The sequence below is a fragment of the Melopsittacus undulatus genome, chromosome Z (assembly GCF_012275295.1).
Source record: "Melopsittacus undulatus isolate bMelUnd1 chromosome Z, bMelUnd1.mat.Z, whole genome shotgun sequence".
In the NCBI taxonomy this organism is placed as follows: domain Eukaryota; kingdom Metazoa; phylum Chordata; class Aves; order Psittaciformes; family Psittaculidae; genus Melopsittacus; species Melopsittacus undulatus.
In genome coordinates, this window is record NC_047557.1 from 76102462 (window position 1) to 76120520 (window position 18059).

Below are 18059 nucleotides of genomic sequence, written 5' to 3' on the forward strand. Positions count from 1 at the left end.
GTCCCTCTCCAGCTTTCTTGTAGCCCCTTTAGGCACTGGCTGCTGCTCTAAGGTCTCCCCTTAAGAAGCCTTCTCCAGGCTGAACCAGCCCAGCTCTCTCAGCCTGTCACCAAAAGCAGAGCTGCTCCAGCCCTCGCAGCATCTCACTGGCTTCCTCCGGGCTCATTCCGACAGCTCCACGTCCCTTACTGCTGTCGTCCCAGCGCCGGGCGGAAGCTTCCCCTTAGGCCGACTCCTGCGGGAGCAGATCCCCATCCCGCTCTCCCGCGCAGGCGTGCCGGGGTTCGCGTTGCGCAGGCGCGCTGTGTTGGTGATCTCTCGCTGGCTCCGCGGCCGGGTGGTGGGGAGGGTGCGTGGGGCCGCGGGAGCCGCTCCCCGGCAGCCGCTCCGGGGCCCTGCGGAGCTGCCGCGCCCCCACCCAGCCGGGTATTGTTTGTGGCCCGTCTCCTCCGGGGAAGTTTTGCCCTCGTCCCGGCTCCGCTCCCCGCCAGGGCGGGGCGGGGGGTGGGAGCCGGGGCCCCTTTGTCGCCACCTCTCCGGCGTGCGGCGGCCGGTGGAGGGGGGTCGGAGGGGGGGGCGAGGCTCAACATGATGGCGGCCGAGGCCGGGGGTGAGGAGGGCGGCTCGGTTACCTCAGTCGGGACTGTGGGAGCTGCCGCGGAGCCGGGACATTACCCGGCCGTGTGCCGGGGCAAGGGGCCGGGGCCGCAGGGCCCCTTCCCTCCCGGCCCCGGTGGTGGTGATGATGATGGCGGCGGCAGCCCTGGAGCCGGCCCCCCGGGTGGCCCGGCTTTGTGCTCGGTACTGGGGATCCTGGATCTGGGCACAGGGCCTGCCGCTCAGGCGGGCGGTCCGGGGCAGGCAGTGGAGGCGGCCCGGGTGGCAGATCCCGGCACCGCCACTTTCCCTCCGTTGCCGCCGCCGCCACCGCCGCCACCCTTAGCGGGGGGCCTGGGGACTGTGGACGAAGGCGACTCTCTGGACGGGCCGGAGTACGAAGAGGAGGAGGTGGCTATCCCGCTCAACGCGCCCCCCACCAACCAGTGAGTAGCCGTCCCTCCTCCCCTCGGCCTGTCTCGTTCCTGGCCCCCCACTCCCCTGAACCCCATCCCGGCCTCTGAGCAGCGGGGCCTTCCAGGCGGGAAGCGTGTGTCTCGTTCTCTTGGAACTCCTGCAGAAGTTTGGCCACCCCTTCCACCGGTTCCTCTCCAGCAGGAAGGCTGCCCCCGCCGCTGGGGTGCTCGGGGATCGGAGTCCCGCCGCCCCATTGCACAGGGGAAGGGCGAGCGCGGCGGCGTGGGGCTCCCCTGCTCCCGGAGGTGGAGCGGCCGTGGTCAGCGCTGGGAGTAACAGGCGCTGCCGTGTAGCCGGGTTTGGGTTCTGCAAGTTTTCATAGCAGGCTGCCAGTAAGAGTGAGCTATACCGGTTGTGGTTTAACTACCTGTTGGGGAGATTTTTCCAGCCTCTGGTAGCGCCCTGGTCTTTCTCAGAAGAGCCGTAAATCTCTCTTTTTTTGAAATAAAAGCGCACAAAAGTACTATCCAAGGTATAAAATAACTCATATACCGTGTCATCATCTTCTATTACTTTGTTGTTTTTTTTTAAAGTAACACTTGGCATTTCCATTCCACATACAAATATGCACACGTGCTTGGTCTTTTTTTTTTCTTGAATACAGGCAGTCTTGAATCATGGATTTAAAGTGAATTAAAACTAATCCTGTATTCCAAAGCATCAGCAGAAATACTTTTTTTCATAAATAACGTCTTAACTGTTCTGCCGCTCAACCCATTTAGAATAAAGTTATTTTTACATTGGTTATGTTTGGAGAGATGAGGTAGCTGGAAAAAACAACACCCAACGCTGTAAACCTGCACTTAGGATATTCCTGCAGTGCTGGTAATACAAAAAATCCTGCAGAAGGGGCAGGTTAGTTTTGTGTTTATATTGAAATGTAAGGTCAGATAATGTTATGTAGGATTAATGCAATTAGTAAATACCTAAACACCATCTTTGAATTTAACTAGAAGGTCTATGTTTCAAGCAGAGTGCTTGCAAGGCTTCTGTTAGAGCAGGAGGTAGCTCTGGAGCAGGTACCATGTTCTCCTCAAAGTGAAACTGCTTGAAAGGCTTTAATTGCTTTCATCAGTATCTAGACATCTATTGTTCCCGAAGTTACAGTGAGTATAGTTGATAATTCTGGGTTTTGAGATCCAGGGTGGCAGAATGTATCCAAGTTACTGGTTACAAAGTTAGTCTGAAAAGCCATCTGAATTTGGGTTGTGTTTTTTTAGTTTTTGCATTCTCTCACTGGCAGAGTATTAACCTCTGCACTGTTTAACATCCTTTCAGGATTTCAGGAGCCGTTGCTGTAGTAAGGAGAACATAACATGTAACATTACAGTATTTCTTTTAGCTTAATCTCTCAAACTCTGACAGCCTTCTTAGTAGTCCTTTATTCTTTTAATTTCTGGACTTCTTGTGGAAGTTTGTAAACATTAAGGCCTTGTTTTGTGAAGACAGTGTTTGAATAGTCTTAAACTTGTAGAATCTTGTAATGAGCTAGCAATAGGATTAGGCAGGTTTGACAAAGGATCAGGAGGGAAATAGAAGTACATAAAAACAAAGTTACTTCTTCATTAGGATGTGCCAAGGCAGCGAGATACACAATTCTGCTTGTCTGGTTTTCTCTCTGAAAGGTCACACTGCTTCTTCTGTTAAACCCAGCTAAGTTCCTCAAAGAACTGAAGCAAAAGCCAAAAAGCAAGGTTTTTGAAATGCTTTTAGGAAGTGGGGTAATTATTTGTGAATAGTCACCTGCTTGATATTAAAGTGATTGTTACCACATCTAAAATTCTGAGTGGATTTTGCAGTCAGGATATTGTCTTCTAAGTCATGTGCAAGCATGATAGTGAGCTTTCAGTAAAAGAGGTTGTTGGATTTCTGAGAGGGAGTGCATGCTAGGGGAAGACTGGAGAGGCCCTGATTTTATTTTGATTTGCAAGGCTACTTACCTTATTCAGACAAAGGGACATTGTAATTTTTGCTGGACCAAAGATGTAGCTCTATAGTTAAATGATTTTCTCTTGAGGAACCTTTAGTACAGAAACATCCAAGAAATAAAATACATTTAATAATAAAAAAAATCAGAAGTTTGTAACTCCATATACTTAACATTTTTCTTTGTAATTTTCTGTGTAATTTTTATGTGGTGTTTCTATAACAAAAACTGAAGTTGGCTGACTAAAATAATTAGAAGCCTTTTTCCCTTTCATTCATTCCTTAATTAATTTATACAGCATCAGGTTTTACTGTTCTCAGTGAAGTCATTTAAATTTGCCATATGTTGGTAGTAAATTGTATTCTTTCCTGCTGTTTTATTTTGGAAGTGCCCTTTCTTTGTAGTCATACCATCTGCTTCTACTGAGTTGAACTCTTGATTTGTTACCAGAAACAAAGATCAATATTATCTATCATCTTACATAAGGAAAAGCCCAATGTAAGTCTTTAAAAGCAGTAGTTGATATTGTGATTTAAACTTGGATTCAATTTCTCCAGTTGAATGTGATTACAAAACTGCAGTTCCATTTGTTTGAATATGACTGCCAGCTCCACCCTTTCCCACTTCCTCCTAATTCATTCAGTTTTTATAGGAAGCATGCAGGGTTGGCTTGATGGATAATTCCACAAGTCTGTCAAAAGGTTTTGTTTCTATGTCTTAATTCCTGACAATATAATGTGTACATCAGAAAACTGAGAGTGCTTTTCAACTCCTGGCCTTGCTTTGTGATACAAAATTGCTACTGTGTTGAAGAATGAAAAGGCATTATTTCTTTCATAACACTGATAACTCACTAGGCTTCTTTGCCTTCCCATGGATATGCATTCCAGGATTTACAGAACGTTTGGTTACTGACTCCAAACAAGAATACCTGGTAAATGCTGCTGGTGTTCATACTCCAATCTTGGATAAGTATAAAATACACTGAAATTTTTGGCACAAACTTAGACACAACTTTTATCAGTTTTTCATCTCCTAACTTGTTTTGTGAATTTGAAAAACCAACAAACACAAACCAAACAAAATGTGAGTGAGTTCCCAGTTTGCAGGTGTTAGGCCATGAAGGTGCTACAAACATTTTCTCTAAACATGAATAAATTTTTTAATACTGTATAGTCAACATTCTGGCTTTCACAGTAACTAACCTGAAGTGATGGGAAGTGAAGCAGATGCAAGTTCTGCACTTCCCATCAGGATGATGTAAATATAGTTTGTTCAGAGTAGTCAGGATGTGTTCGTCTTTGCTAGCAAGCACCTAATATTATCAATTTCCTCTTCTCTTTTCCATGTACCTAAGGAAAAGGGGAGTCTGCCTTCTCTAAATGTGTTTTCTTTAATTTTCTGGCAGTGGGAGGAGATGGTATGCAGTAGGTTCTCTTTGTTCACAAATGCAAAATCGCCAAGCAGGGTTGATATTTATCTTCTTTGATCCGGTGTGAAACTGACTGAAGGCTTGTCTGTTCAGTGCATGTGTGGGGTTTCATTTTTCTGGAGCACAGCAGCAGTGTGTTGATGCCCTAGCTTAATGCTAGGTGGGAGGCACAGGATGTTAGGGGATAAGTGATCAACTCTGTGTTTGTTTTGGTCGATTTTTTACCCCCTGTGCTTTCTACCCCATTTGCAAAACTCACTGACAGCGGCTGAAATGGCGTGAATGCCTTTGGATTTAATAATGAATGCTGTTTAATTTGGTGGTAAAACAGTGGTATGTGGAATTGTTGTTATTTATGTATTTGATGAAAAATCTTAGCTAACACATTTATTTTAGATATTAGTGTGCATTCATGTGGCAGAAGCAGATCCAGTATATTTCAGCAACACTAGCATATTCGTATGGTGCTTTATGAACAGTGGTTATCAGCTTGAAATGGGTATCAGTTGAAGTTGAAAGCTATCAACCATACAAAATGAAATAGGCTGTCTGGTTAAAACAAATATTACCCAAAGGAGATGTGTTCTTACAGCCCTTAGTGCCTGTTGAGGCAACACAATGGTGAGAAAAAGAGCTGAAGGTAGAAATGGATAAACATTAAATCAGCATGGATTGCATTAAACTAGATCAACCTGAACATAGTGTGAAGTTCTAGTTTCTTCACGTAAGTGTCAAAGGTGGCAAGTCCAGAGTTTTGCATTGTTAGTTTATTCTAGTAACTCATGAAAAGGACGTTTGCTTTTTTTTTTTTCCTGAATAATGGCTAAAGGACCTTTTCCATACCAGTGAATGAATCTGTTGCACTGAAAGCTGAGGGGAGGTAATATTGGCATATTCAGTTAGGTAGTGTATAAACAAAAAATGCAGTATGATGTAACTTGATTTAATGTATGAGGTTTCTTTTCTCTTTAACAATTAATGTGGTTGGCAGATCAACTTTTCTTTTTTAGGTAATTTCTTTATTCCTATTCTTCACGGAAGGGAAACACCTTACTTTTCTAAAGTTGATGGTCAGCATATTGATTTAGCCATTTACAAAATAGACCTGAATATAAATCTGGTTTTAGGTCTGGCTGAATGTGTGATGTGAGAAGTGCTGTCTTAAAATGGATGGTTAAAAGCAGCAGAGCAGAATCATACCTAACCATATATAGGAAGTGAAGCAGTAAGTAAACTGAGTATGTTAGACACATACATAAATGAACACTGCAGATAAAGAAAACTGGAAGTGGAACAGTATTTGATGCCAGAAAAAGTTTGAGGATGATTTTTCAGTAATTTAGTCAGTATTTCAAGTTAACATCAGATATTGTCATTTTGTCTAAACAGTGAATAGTCTCTTGACCTGCACTTCCATCTAGTTTTTGCTTTGTGTCGTATATTGACTTGCAGAACTTCACTGTAGGACTTAGGCACTTCATCTACTGGTCTGTCCTATTGAGAAGCATAATATTGTGTCCTATTTCTTCACCATTTATCGTCTTAATGTTTTGTGGCTGCAGAGGGGGAAGAACACAGATTTTTCTGGGGATCATGGGTCTCTTCAGTGTAGGACCCCATCTGTTGGTTCAGCTGTAAATTCTTAGGAATTTTTGTGGTAGTTTTCCAGTTTCTCACACATCTTTCTTTAGCAAAACAAACAAGAAAACCCACCTTGGTATTTGTCTTACTTGTAGGCACAGTAGAAGAGAGGGAAATGCATCTCCTATATCATTATCTTTGTGCTTCATAGAAGTGTTACAGTGAAATGATGATGTGTCCCTCCAGAATATGGTCAGCACCAGTAAAATCTTAACTAGTGCTTGGCAAGTTTTATATACTCATACTGTTTTATATACTTTTAAATACAATATAAAGGCCACAGGCAGTCTTTAGTATTTTTTTGGTTTTATGTAAAATATCTGCTCTGTTGTGCTGGAGCAGAAAAACACTTCTGTTCTTACACAAGTCTGTTTTGTGTGGAAGGTAGTGATGAGTAGTCAGCATGGATTTATAAGGAGACAGACATGCTTAACCAATGTAACAGCCTTCTACAGTGAGGTCACTGGCTCAGGAAGAAAGAGGGGAGAGTTTACCTCCACTTCAGTAAAGCTTTTGACACCATGTCCAATAGACTGCCTGTAGACAAGCTGCCAGTGTACAGGTTAGACAAATGAACAATGAGGTGGATTGAAGTTGGTCCCAGAGGGTGGTGATCAGCAGTACAAAATCCAGGTGGACACCCAGGGTGTACACAGAGGCCAGCACTATTTAACAGTTTGATGGATGGCCTGGATACTGGGATAGAGTACAGCCTTAGCAAGTGCACAGACAATACAAAATGGAGAGAAGTGGCTGAAACACGATGTGTGATTTGCTTGAAATATCTACCTTCTCCTTCTAAGGTATGATTTTATTGCAAGTATTAATGTATACAAATTACAGTATAAAAATCAGTGTTGCTATATTAACTTGAAAGCTCCAGTCATATTTCAGGAATGAATTATCAAGGTCTTCAGGATACTCAGTTCTAATACTGGTACAGAAAAGTTCTGGTAAGCTAGCAGACTGATCATTGTGGTGATCAGGCTCTGAAACAGTAATTTTAATCTTAAAATTTCAGTCTTTTCACCTGCTTCTCAAGCCAGCCTCACACTAAATGAGTTCTTCTTATAAGGATTTCTTTTTTTGTTAAATAGTAATAGTTGTTCATCCTCAAGCCCTAATTGTTGGAAGGAGGGGGGGGGGGGGGAGAGAGTTGTTTGCAAGTATATGCTTTTGTTGTGGTTGGAATTATACTAGTTAAAGAACTGTAAAACAACCCAGATTTGGAGGGACCTTGAAAGATGTTGGGAAAGGAAACACAACTGGTATTATCTAGCACCCTGTCTAGCTGCATCTTGAGAACCTCCAGTGAGGCTTTCCATCCTCCCTGGGAAGGTTGTTGCAGTGAATGAATGACTATTCTCACTGTAGAACAAGAAGTACTATGGTGAGGTCCCTCTGAGCCTTCTTTTTGCCAGGGAAAAGAGACCTAACTCCATGTCCCTTCCTCATAGGGCAGGTTCTCCAGCCCTTTTATTATCTCCTGACTCTCCTATGCACCCTCTCCAGTCTGTCTGCATTTTTCTTGTATCATGGGGATGAGAACCAGGTGCAGTACTTCATGTGCAGTGTGGCAGCTGGGTAGAGTGGGATGGATGATCACTTCTCTATCTCTTCTGGCAATGACCCTCTGGATGCAGCCCAATTATCCAAGTTGCCTTCCTTGCTGCAGCAGCACACTGCTGACTTGTGTTCATTTAATTGTCCACTAGGATGCCCAGGTCCCTGGCAGCCAGGTTGCTCTGAACCCCACAGATCCTAGTCTGGACAGGGCTCTTTGACTGTGTCATCCCAGGAGCAGGACCTTGCACTTGGCTGGGTTAAACTCCATAGCGTTATCAGCCTGCCCTTCCAGCTGCCCAGGTCTCTGCAAGATGGCTCTGCCTTCTGAAGTGTCCACCTCACCACCCAATTTGGTGTCATCAGCAGACTTGCTGATGATGCAGGGGGCTGGAACTGGATGAACTTCAAGTCTCTTCCACCCCAAACCAGTCTGATTCCATGATTTTGTCCTGTCTAAGCATTGGTGAGAGGTTTTTTGTTGTTTGTTTTTTTTTTTATTGTTTATTTGCACTCTTTGGCAGTAATTATTAGAGAAATGTCCTTATTCTAAAAAGCAAAATTTTATCAAGTCTCTAATATTAATCTTCTCGTTCTGTATTCAAATCTATAACAGGTTTTGTTTTGTTTTTTCCTTTTCTTAGTTGTACACACAATTCTTTTATGTCACACTGTTGGATTTCTTGTATGGATTGCACTTTCTAGGTTATATTCCCTAATATTCATTTTGCATGTGGGAAGTGTTGGACATCTGTTAATTCAGGCACTATCCCTGTCTTTGATACCTAGTTTACAAGTGTCGGATTCCTCATTATAGAAGCAGTTACCTATACATGGGTGTGATGTTCCTCTCTGAAGAGACATTCCAGGTTGTGATAGGAGCTGAGAGTGGAGCACAGCACAAAGACCTGTGCTTGGTTAGAGGTGGTGGGTTGAAAGGAGGAGGAGGGTGAAGGAGCCTGTGGTACATTTCATGAGTCGAATAGCAGACAAGAACCATGGTCTCAGAAATTCATTGATTGTTGCCACAGAGTATCTGCTAGTTTGTGTAGCAGTACTAACATTGTTTCTGTAGTAGTTACTCTTAGTTCAAACAGAAAAAGGTGTGGTTTTGACCTAAGGGCACAAGTAGGAAGCATGTGGAAATGGGAAGTTTCTTGCTGAAAGCTTTAATGTGTTCCAGAATTCACTTCCTAAGCTGATCCTTCAGTAAGAAAATGCAAGCTGTTTCAAGAGCTGTTTTTCTAGCCAGGTTAGCTGTATTTCACCTGCTTATTTGTGACTTTGCAAAAGTGAGATAGGCAATCATTCTTGTCAATAAATATGTATCAGGTAGGATTGGAAGAAATCTTTTGGCTGTGTTGGATATTATGCTGTTGTCTCACCTCTGTTTATTAAAGCCTATAGCATTGTTACAGCAGTTGAAACATAGAACCTTTCTTCATTAGTGAAGTTACTTAAGTGTATTGCTTTTTGGCTGTATGTTTATCTTGTTCTTTCATCTTTGCATAGTCTTTTTGCCAAGATGTACCAGGGTTGTTCGTTGATCTCTTTTGTTCTAGCCCAGAGTTGATGTAAACACTGCTGAAAATGTTTTAGTGGCTGCTTTTGGAGGTGTTTGTAAATCACAGTTATCAGATTGTATACCAAGGCATGCCTGTGGTAATTAATTGCCTGGTTCCTAGCCTTGAAGTGTGGCATGGTTCAGTTTTTCATTTGCTATTTCTAAGGGATTTTGGAACAGCTGAACAAGAAAAGCACAGTTATTCTTCATTAGGCTTGCATGGGTATGTGCAACACTGATGAGGCTGCATCTCTACTCTTGCGTTCAGTTCTGGGCCCCTCACTACATGAGAGACACTGGGTTGCTGGAGTGGGTCCAGAGAAGGGCAGTGGAGCTGGTGAAGGACCTGCAGCACAGGTGTGATGAGGGATGGCTGAGGGGGAGCCGGGGGTTTAGTTTGGAGAAGAGAAAGCTCTGGGGGACCTTATTGCTCTCTACAACTACGTGAAAGGAGGATGGAGCCAGGAGGTGGCTGGTCTTTTTTCCCAAGGAACAAGGGATACAAGAGGAAACAGCTTCAAGCTGTGCCAGGGGAGGTTTAGGGTACATACGTTCCTGGATATTAGGAACAATTTCATCCACAAAATGTTAGTCAGGCATTGGAACAGGCTGCCCAGGGCAATGGTGGAATCACCATCCCTAGAAGTGTTCACAAACTTTAGATGAGGGCCTCAGTGACATGGTTTAATGTTGGCCGTGGCAGTGCAGTGCTGGGGTAAATGTTGGACTTAATGATCTTAAAGGTCTTTTCCAACCAAGCTGATACTATGATTCTGTGCTAAGATGCCTTCTGCTGCCTCTTAGATGGAACACTTGAGGGGGTGTTGGTTGGTGTCAACAGAATAAGAAGAAACAAATAAGAATATGGGTTATTTTACCTTGTGTTTTTTGTTGTGGTTTTTTTTTGTTTGTTTGTTTGTTTTGGGGCTTTTTTGTTTTTGTTTTTTAACCTTTTGTCATGGTTTAATCCCAAGCTGCACAGCTTGTTCACTCACTCCCCCCCCTTCTCCCCCAACTCCTAGAGAGTTGGGGAGGAGAATCAAAAGAATGTAGCTCCCATGGGTTGAGATAGGAACAGTTTAATAACTAAGGTATAACAGAAATCAATACTGCTACTACCAATAATAATTATAATGATAAAGGAAATAACAAGTGAAGAGAATATGACACCTCACCAGCCACCGACCCATAACTCACCCCAACCTGCCCAACAGAGCACCGACCGATACCTCCTCTATCCCCCCAGAGCTCCAGCCCTTCCGGGTAACTCCCGGTTACATCCTGGGCATGATCTGCTGTGGTATGGAATACTTCTTTGGCTAGCCTGGGTCAGGTGTCCTGTCTCTCCTTCCTTCTGGCCTCTCCTCCTCCCTGGCAGAGCATGAAACTCAGAAGGTCCTTGGCCAAAGTAAACATTTGAGCAGTAACTCAAAACATGGGTGCTATCAGCACTGTTCCCAGCCCGAAAGTCAAAACACAGCACTGCACCAGCTATCAAGGAGAAAACGTGACTGCTACTGCTGAACCCAGGACACCTTTGTCTTCAAGAAACCCTGCTTGAGATTTCTGTGTGCCATTTGAAATTGAGGATTTTCCCAGTTTAGGGTAGTCGTTCTTTGCTGTCTTTTATAGAATCATAGAATGGTTTGGGTTAGAAAGGACCTTAAGATCATCCCATTCCAACCCCCCTGCCATGGGCAGGTATGCCTCAACCTAGACCATGTTGCTCAATGCTCTGTCCAGGCTGGCCTTGAAGGCTGCCAGGGGCAGACCATTCACAATGTCCTTGGGCAGTCCATTCCAGTGTCTCACCACACTCAAGGGTAAAATGGGAACAGAGCTCATGTGTTCTCAGGAGGTGGTAGCAAGAGTTGGTACCATGTGCAGGGTACTAAGACAGTGATTGAATTGGTAGGAGGGGAGTGCTGAGCATGACTTGTAAAAGTTTTTCATTTCTCCTGTGGGTTTTGTTGAAGCACCAAGGTGTGGCTCAGCAGAGCTTTGAGTGAAGTGGATATGGCATTTGATGACTCTTTTTCCTGTGCGCCGTAACCTTTTCTAGACGGTAATAGAGGTCTGCACTGCAGCTGTTACCAACACCTACATTTGTACTATGTCACTGAAAAGCACTTCTGCACCCCTTCAGCACTCTCTCCTGCATTTCCTCTTCCCTTACCTGGTGCATTCCTAAGAAAAATTTCAGCATGCTGTGACAGCAGAATCTTTCAGTGGAACAACAAAGCTTCATAATATTTGCTTTTCCCATGTGTAAAAAAGAAATATGTAAATAAAAGGATTTGGTTGAACAGTGTGACATGCTTCTGCACATAATAACAGCTGCGTCCTTTCAGATGATATATTCATCATCTGCTACCTCTTTGTGAAGAGCCTTTGCCTTGCATGGACCTTGTGGGGCATCCATGTTGGGGGACAGAAGTCCTGTTGTACCATGACTTTGCAGAAGGGTTGCAGTGTAGTTGCATTCCTGCCCACAGTAGAAGGTGCTTCTTGGTGTGACTGGGTGTCTGGTAGCCAGCACCTTCAATGCACTGGTGGAAAATTAAGGAGCTCTTGTTTGTAGGCTGGAGTTAACAGCTCTAACAGCAGTGCAGCTCATTTTGTGAGGTTAATGGCTTGTGGTTGTAGCCTGAGGACCACTCCAGTGCAGCTCTGTGTTGCTTGTATGGATATGTAAGCTGTTTCTGACACTGTTGTGCCTGCTTCTGTATGTTTGCTATGATTAACATTGTGATACACTGGGTTGGAGTTCTGAACATGCTGCTTTTGATTTAAATTGGCACATGGGAGTGCATTCTTGCACAGCTTTTGACTGGTTTGTGAAGCATGAGAGCCTATTATTGGTATTTTCTTAGAAGCAAAATACGGAACAATTCTATAAGTTTGCTACAGTAGTTAAATTTGTGGTTACAGCAGTAACACCTAAATTGTGATATATAGTTGGTAATACATTTTATAATTGAATCATTCCATAACATTATGTTGTAAAGCTACTTGGTTTTCTCTTTTAATGTGCCTCATAATAGCTATTGTATTGTCAGGGCACTAGCTGTGATTCAGAATGTCATTTAATTATGTGTGCTGAAAACACTGTGAGGATAGTGGGTTGTTAGCATTTAAAAATTTGCAAAGTTGACATTAGAAATACAGAAGTGTTCCTAGGTAGGACTAAGCAAGCAAGCAGAGGTGACTGAGTAGAAATGATAGGGATTGTCTTTGGCAGTGATGGAGGTTATACACCTGGATGCTAATGCACACATAATGGTTTTGAGTGTACACATTTGGTCACAGCCACAGGGGCAACTTCATATTCACAAACAGCTAGGCAGCTTTTTACTGCTACCTTAATATACAAACCTTGATTCCATACATGGGACTTGTAATGTACTGTAGGTAGTACTTAGAACTCCCTTTGATGTCAAAAAAACTATATTCAGTGTAAATCAAGAGATCTGGATCAGCATTGCTTCTGACTGTGAGCACGTTAAACTGGAAGCTGTCATGGCTACAAAATGCCAAAATTGTTGATCCTGACCTATAAAACTTGAAGAAGGAAGGGTAGTTTCTTGTGGTGTATTTTCACAAAAACACTAAACTTGATCTTCATTGAGATCCTGATTGAGGAATAAAGCCAGATGATCTGGATTCATTTTATTTCAGAATTTATGATAGCCTGGTCCTATCCCTCTTAGTTTTCTGCTCTCTGTTCTCTGATTAAATTACAACTGGGCCAGGTCCTGTAGTTCAGTTATTTCTCTTGTGCTTCCTTTAATGCTGATAATACAACTTAAGTGATACTAATTTTTTTTCACTACTATGAATTTGTGCTCAGTACATTAGCCAGTATTCACAGGAAGATTGATCTATGGATGTATTTCAAAGCAATAAAATCTCACAACCTTTGAGCAGAAGTGTTAAAAAATAAAAAAGCCAGTCCTTAATTGAACACTCGATTTCCTTGAATCAGGTTGAGTACTGTAAAAGAGTCTTTGCTATCAAATTAGTTAATGATACAAATTTGCACAATGCTTTTTCATATAATGTGGAAAACAGGTGAGGATAGCTGGATGTAATATAAGACTTGTGCTCCTAAAAATGAAGTCTTTCAATACCCTTAGGCTGTGTATTGCTTGAATAAAGTGGTTCTGTCTAGTAGTGTAATTCTGCTCTCTGGGAAAGTGCAGGTTTTTTTTCATCAACAAGCATTTTGCATACTGAAATGGTGTCTTAAAAGTTTGTATTTAAGGGTGTATACAGTTTATTAAAGATGTATTCTACCTTAAAGGCTTCCTGAGGATATCACTTCCTCTGTTTTCTGCTGTCATTGCTCAATATTGATGTCTTCACTGCCGTGTGTATCTTTACATGAGTTGGTTGTTAAATTCAGCACTAATACTTATTTCTGTAGTGGTACAGAGTAATTTGGGCATTACATTAATGTGTGCAGCCTGTAAAATACAGTTCATTTCCTGACAGCTTTTTTTCAAATGTGCTCAGTGATACTGAATTTAACTGCACTCAGTAGTTAACTATGAATTTTTTATTTCAGAAAATAAACCTTTTATGAAGTGGAGGAGCAAATAATTTTTAACCCTGCTTCAGTTTTACCAGACAGTGTCTTCTATTAGACTTGATATAAAACTGTTGAGTGGGGGAGCATCCCATCTGTCTGTCTATCTATCTATCCAGCTACCTATCTATCTCCTGTTCACTGTTAGGGCAAGTGATCTCCAATATGTGGGATATTCCAGTATGTATTGTCACTAGCAAGGAGGGTGTCCTTTTTTTTCCAAGCTTCCAGTCTTAAAATTGGAGCACCCAAGTTTGTGCTATATTTGTAGGAAATCCCTTACAGAAAATGTGAATGTTTTTTTGCAAGCAATCTGTGCCTGTTCTCCTAGTATATTCATTATTAGTAATTTGCATTCTTAATAACAGTCCCTCCTTCCCATTTTGAAAGCATGCCTTTGTCAGTGTAATGCAATGAGTCTGCTCATAGAGTTAGGATTATTTCTCTCAAATGTGTGATAAATAGGAATAGATCAGTGCTTAGTGAAACTATTGTTAGTTTAAAATAGGCTTCGTGGAATGTTGGCTTCAACGAATTTCATGATCAGGAAAGTTCCTGGAATGTTATGAGGCAGGATCTCACCAATGTAACTGGGCATGTGACGGGGCCTGCAGCAGCCTTGAGTTGTATGGTGTACAGACACAGCAGCACTTTTTCTGGCTTAACTTCTTTTGAAGATGAGGAAGAGAAGCAGAGCCATACTAGCAAGCACAGAGCTTTGCCAGGGTAAACAGTATCTGTGTTGGTGCTGCTTTTGCTGGTATGAATAGTATTTATCAGTTTGGTCTACCTGGTTTTCATTCTGACAAAAGCTCTCAAAGCTTTTGTTTCCATTTCATAAATAAATAAATGCTTCCGGTTAGATTTTATCAACAGCCCAGCTATTCATTTTTTTGAAACTGTAATCTTGTGCAGTTTTTGGTATTATCGTGTATATTAGTTCAAAAGGCCATCTGCATCTCTCTTCCAAAATGCGTTTTTTGTGACTCTTGCAAGACTTATGTGAACTGTCAGAACTAAAAAGCAAATGGTGTGAAGTGCTGATGGATTTAAATTGTCTAAAACAGTGGCTCTATGGAAGCTGATGTTCTCTTGAGTGTAGAAATTAAAGATTGAATTAAGCATAGCTAGTTCATGGATGCAGAGCCAATAAGTTACTACAGTATGTAGTTCTGAAACATGCTGTGGTGATGAGACCGATCACTATGAGGGTGATGAGACCAATGCTTGACTTTATATTTGAATGGTGCTCACATTGCTGTTGTTTTGGTCTTTTTTTTTTTTTTAATAAACCTTGTACTTCATCATTTGGGGTAGAATGAGTGTCCTGATAAAAAGTGTGTATATAAGCTGAGGTAAGACAAATGAATGCTTAAATGGTAACAGCCTAACCTTTATTTCAGACTGAAGTGTGTCTTTGTCATATTTTACAGTCTGTGATTTGCCACACATCTGGACTTGCTTTTAATTGACACTGTGATTAGGAAAGACTGTTTTGGGCCTGGATGGTAGTCTGGTGACTGCTGTCACTTGAGTTCAGCACAGGTTTTGCTACAGCATCTGTGTCAGCCTAGAAACAGGTTGTTACAACTAATTTCTCAGTTTATGATTTTATAAAGTCCAGCCTGTGTAGGTTTAAAATCAAGTCTTCCAAGTCAGATCACTCACTTCTGGTTCTCTTTATTTAAAATAAGCAAATTAGGGAGGAGAGAAAAGCGCATGGTGTGTGGATTGAGAATCCACCCTTGTGGTGGTTCATGGGGAGAAGCAATGCTGGAAAAACTATGCTGCCTTAAAAATACTGTTTATTCGAAATAAGTAAACTAGGAGGCTGAGCATGTAAAGATGATACTTTGAATCAGAACTTTAGAGTTACATCAGTTCTGACTGAAAGCTTTTGCTAGTTTTATAGGTCTATTCTGTCATAATATACAAACACCTGGATTTCTAAGGACATCCATTGTTACTCTTTTTTTTCAGGTGGTATCATGGAAAACTTGACAGAACAATTGCAGAAGAACGTCTTCGGCAAGCTGGGAAACCTGGAAGTTACCTTATTCGAGAGAGTGATCGGAGACCAGGTTCATTTGTGCTTTCATTCCTTAGTAAAACAAATGTCAATCATTTTAGGTGAGACTTAAATGTTTTCTTTTAAAATACTGTTACCTACTTTTGGGTTTAGAGCACAATAGAATACAAACAGAAAATAATCATTGTATTATAACTGAATATGTTTAACTTTTTCTTGCATGGTACGACTCTTTACTACTGTTTAGTTGTTTCAAGATATGCTGTTTAAAAATTATTTTAGAGGTTAAAGAATAAAAATGTGAGAAAATCCCAACATCTGGCTGTTGAAGTTTATTCATAGAGGTTGTGAATACGCTTATAACAAGTTGTAGGTTTCATTAGTTAGTCAAGGTGATTGTTTTTAGTCTCTTCCATAGTAGCCATTGTATCTCACAAGACTTACTTAAGTGCTGGCACATGTGGTTGTTTCCTTAATTTTGAGGGAAAACCCTGCCAGAAACCAAAGCCCTCAAAACCCAGGAAGAGATAAGGAGAATTATGTATTTATTCATCTGAAGGTTTGCTGGAAACAACCTCAGTGTATGCCAGAATTAGTTGTTCTAAATACAAGTAACTCTTTATCCAGTGTTCTAACTAGGATTATTTTATCATTTCCAAACTGTGTACATTAGTAAATTAATTTATTTTTAGTGTAAATGAGGTGTATTCTGAGAAGAGCTTGAAAGTTAGTCAGCAAATGAAGTATGTTCATCTTTACAAAACAGACAACAAATCAGAAAGCAAATGTTTTTTGAAAGCAAATGTTGCCTTGATAACAACAAACAAATTCAAAGCAATCTCTTCAACTTCTGAATGTTGGAATTACACAGAATGCCAACATATGAGCCACTATGTTCATGATTTGCAAATGTAGGGAGGTTTTGGTTGCATCTGCTGCATGAAGAAATGTGGTTGGAGGTCCTGATGTACCATTGATATGAAAGGCATAATCCTCTTAAGTGCAAACAAATAATATCTTGTTTGCATCTTGCGATCTGAGATACAGTTTCAGCTTCTCAGCCTTGGGTAGCTGGTTACTATGTAGCAGTAGCAGAAAAGTAAACTGCTAATACTTACTTCCTAGTGCTGTTTTAGAGTCTTGAATTAATTTTAATAACTTCCATTGCTAAAAAATGCCCCTCATATTTTGTTCCCTAAAATTCTTATTTTTCACATGAAACTCTTACTAGATTTCTATGCAACTGAAACCCCAACATTTTAGGTGAAAGTATCTTAATCTATTTTAACAGTTTTGGTGCCTCTCAAAAGTTGCATACAGACATACATGCTCATGCAGCACATGATTGATTTACAGTTTATGAACCTTCAAAACTAAATCTTCTATTCACTGAAGTGTTACCTTTTCAGTGAGTCAGTAATAGAAAGGATTTTGAAGGAAAATAATTATCTTTTAATCTTTTCCTTTCAGAATTTTCTGTGATTATGGAAGTCTTTCTGTATTTGCTAGCTCAGTGTTCTGAAGAGTGGTTTCACCTAAGATTGATGAGAAAATAATCTGAAACACTAAATTTAATTTAGAACCTAATGTATTGAATAATTTAGCAGGAAATCTCAGAAAATGTCAAAAGATCTAGCCTGTGCACTTAAAGTTACGTTGTTTTCTGACTCCCCTTGCAGTGCTATATGCCTAAAAGCTTTAGATTTGGTCTCTGAAGATTCATCTTTGTAAAGATCTTACATGACTGTTTGGAAAAAATAATTAAGTACAAAGAATTGAGAAGGAAGATTTGAATAGTGTAGTCATTTGGGATGAAGAATAAGTTTCTTAGTAGTTTAACGTTTGGAATTTCCCATCCCCCTTTTGTTTTTGAGTTGTTCACAAGCATTCTAAAAAGGTCAAATACTAAGAAGATTCAAATATGGGGTTTTTTGGTAGTGTATTTTGAAATATCCTTAAGATAATTAGCATCTCTTCTAGAAACTGCAGAGACGATTAACATCAGCTTTTAGATTTTGGCTTGGATTTGTTTTTGGTTTTTTTTTTTTTGCTATTTTCTAATACCAAAATTAGCTTAGCTTGGTAGTAATTTGTTTCTTAATTTCTTATATTTTTGTAAGGAAGGACTCCTGTCTGATCTTTGTGTTCTGGAAAAATCTGGGTCTGCTTGATGCCACCAGTTTACACAATGTGATTATTTCTTTGGACTGTCTGGTCAAAGATATTAAAATTGTTTCAGAT

The 18059-nt window shown here is 41.1% G+C and overlaps 1 protein-coding gene across 1 annotated transcript in view; it reads left to right on the top strand.

The window, feature by feature from the left end:
* Window positions 1-573: 573 nt before the first annotated feature.
* RASA1 (RAS p21 protein activator 1) overlaps window positions 574-18059 on the top strand; it is a 54772-nt gene continuing 37286 nt past the window's right edge. The window contains exons 1-2 of the mRNA XM_031046197.2: window positions 574-1043; window positions 15770-15919. Coding sequence (XP_030902057.2) covers window positions 589-1043; window positions 15770-15919 — 605 coding nt within the window. The 5' untranslated portion in view covers window positions 574-588. The remainder of the gene's footprint in view (window positions 1044-15769; window positions 15920-18059) is intronic.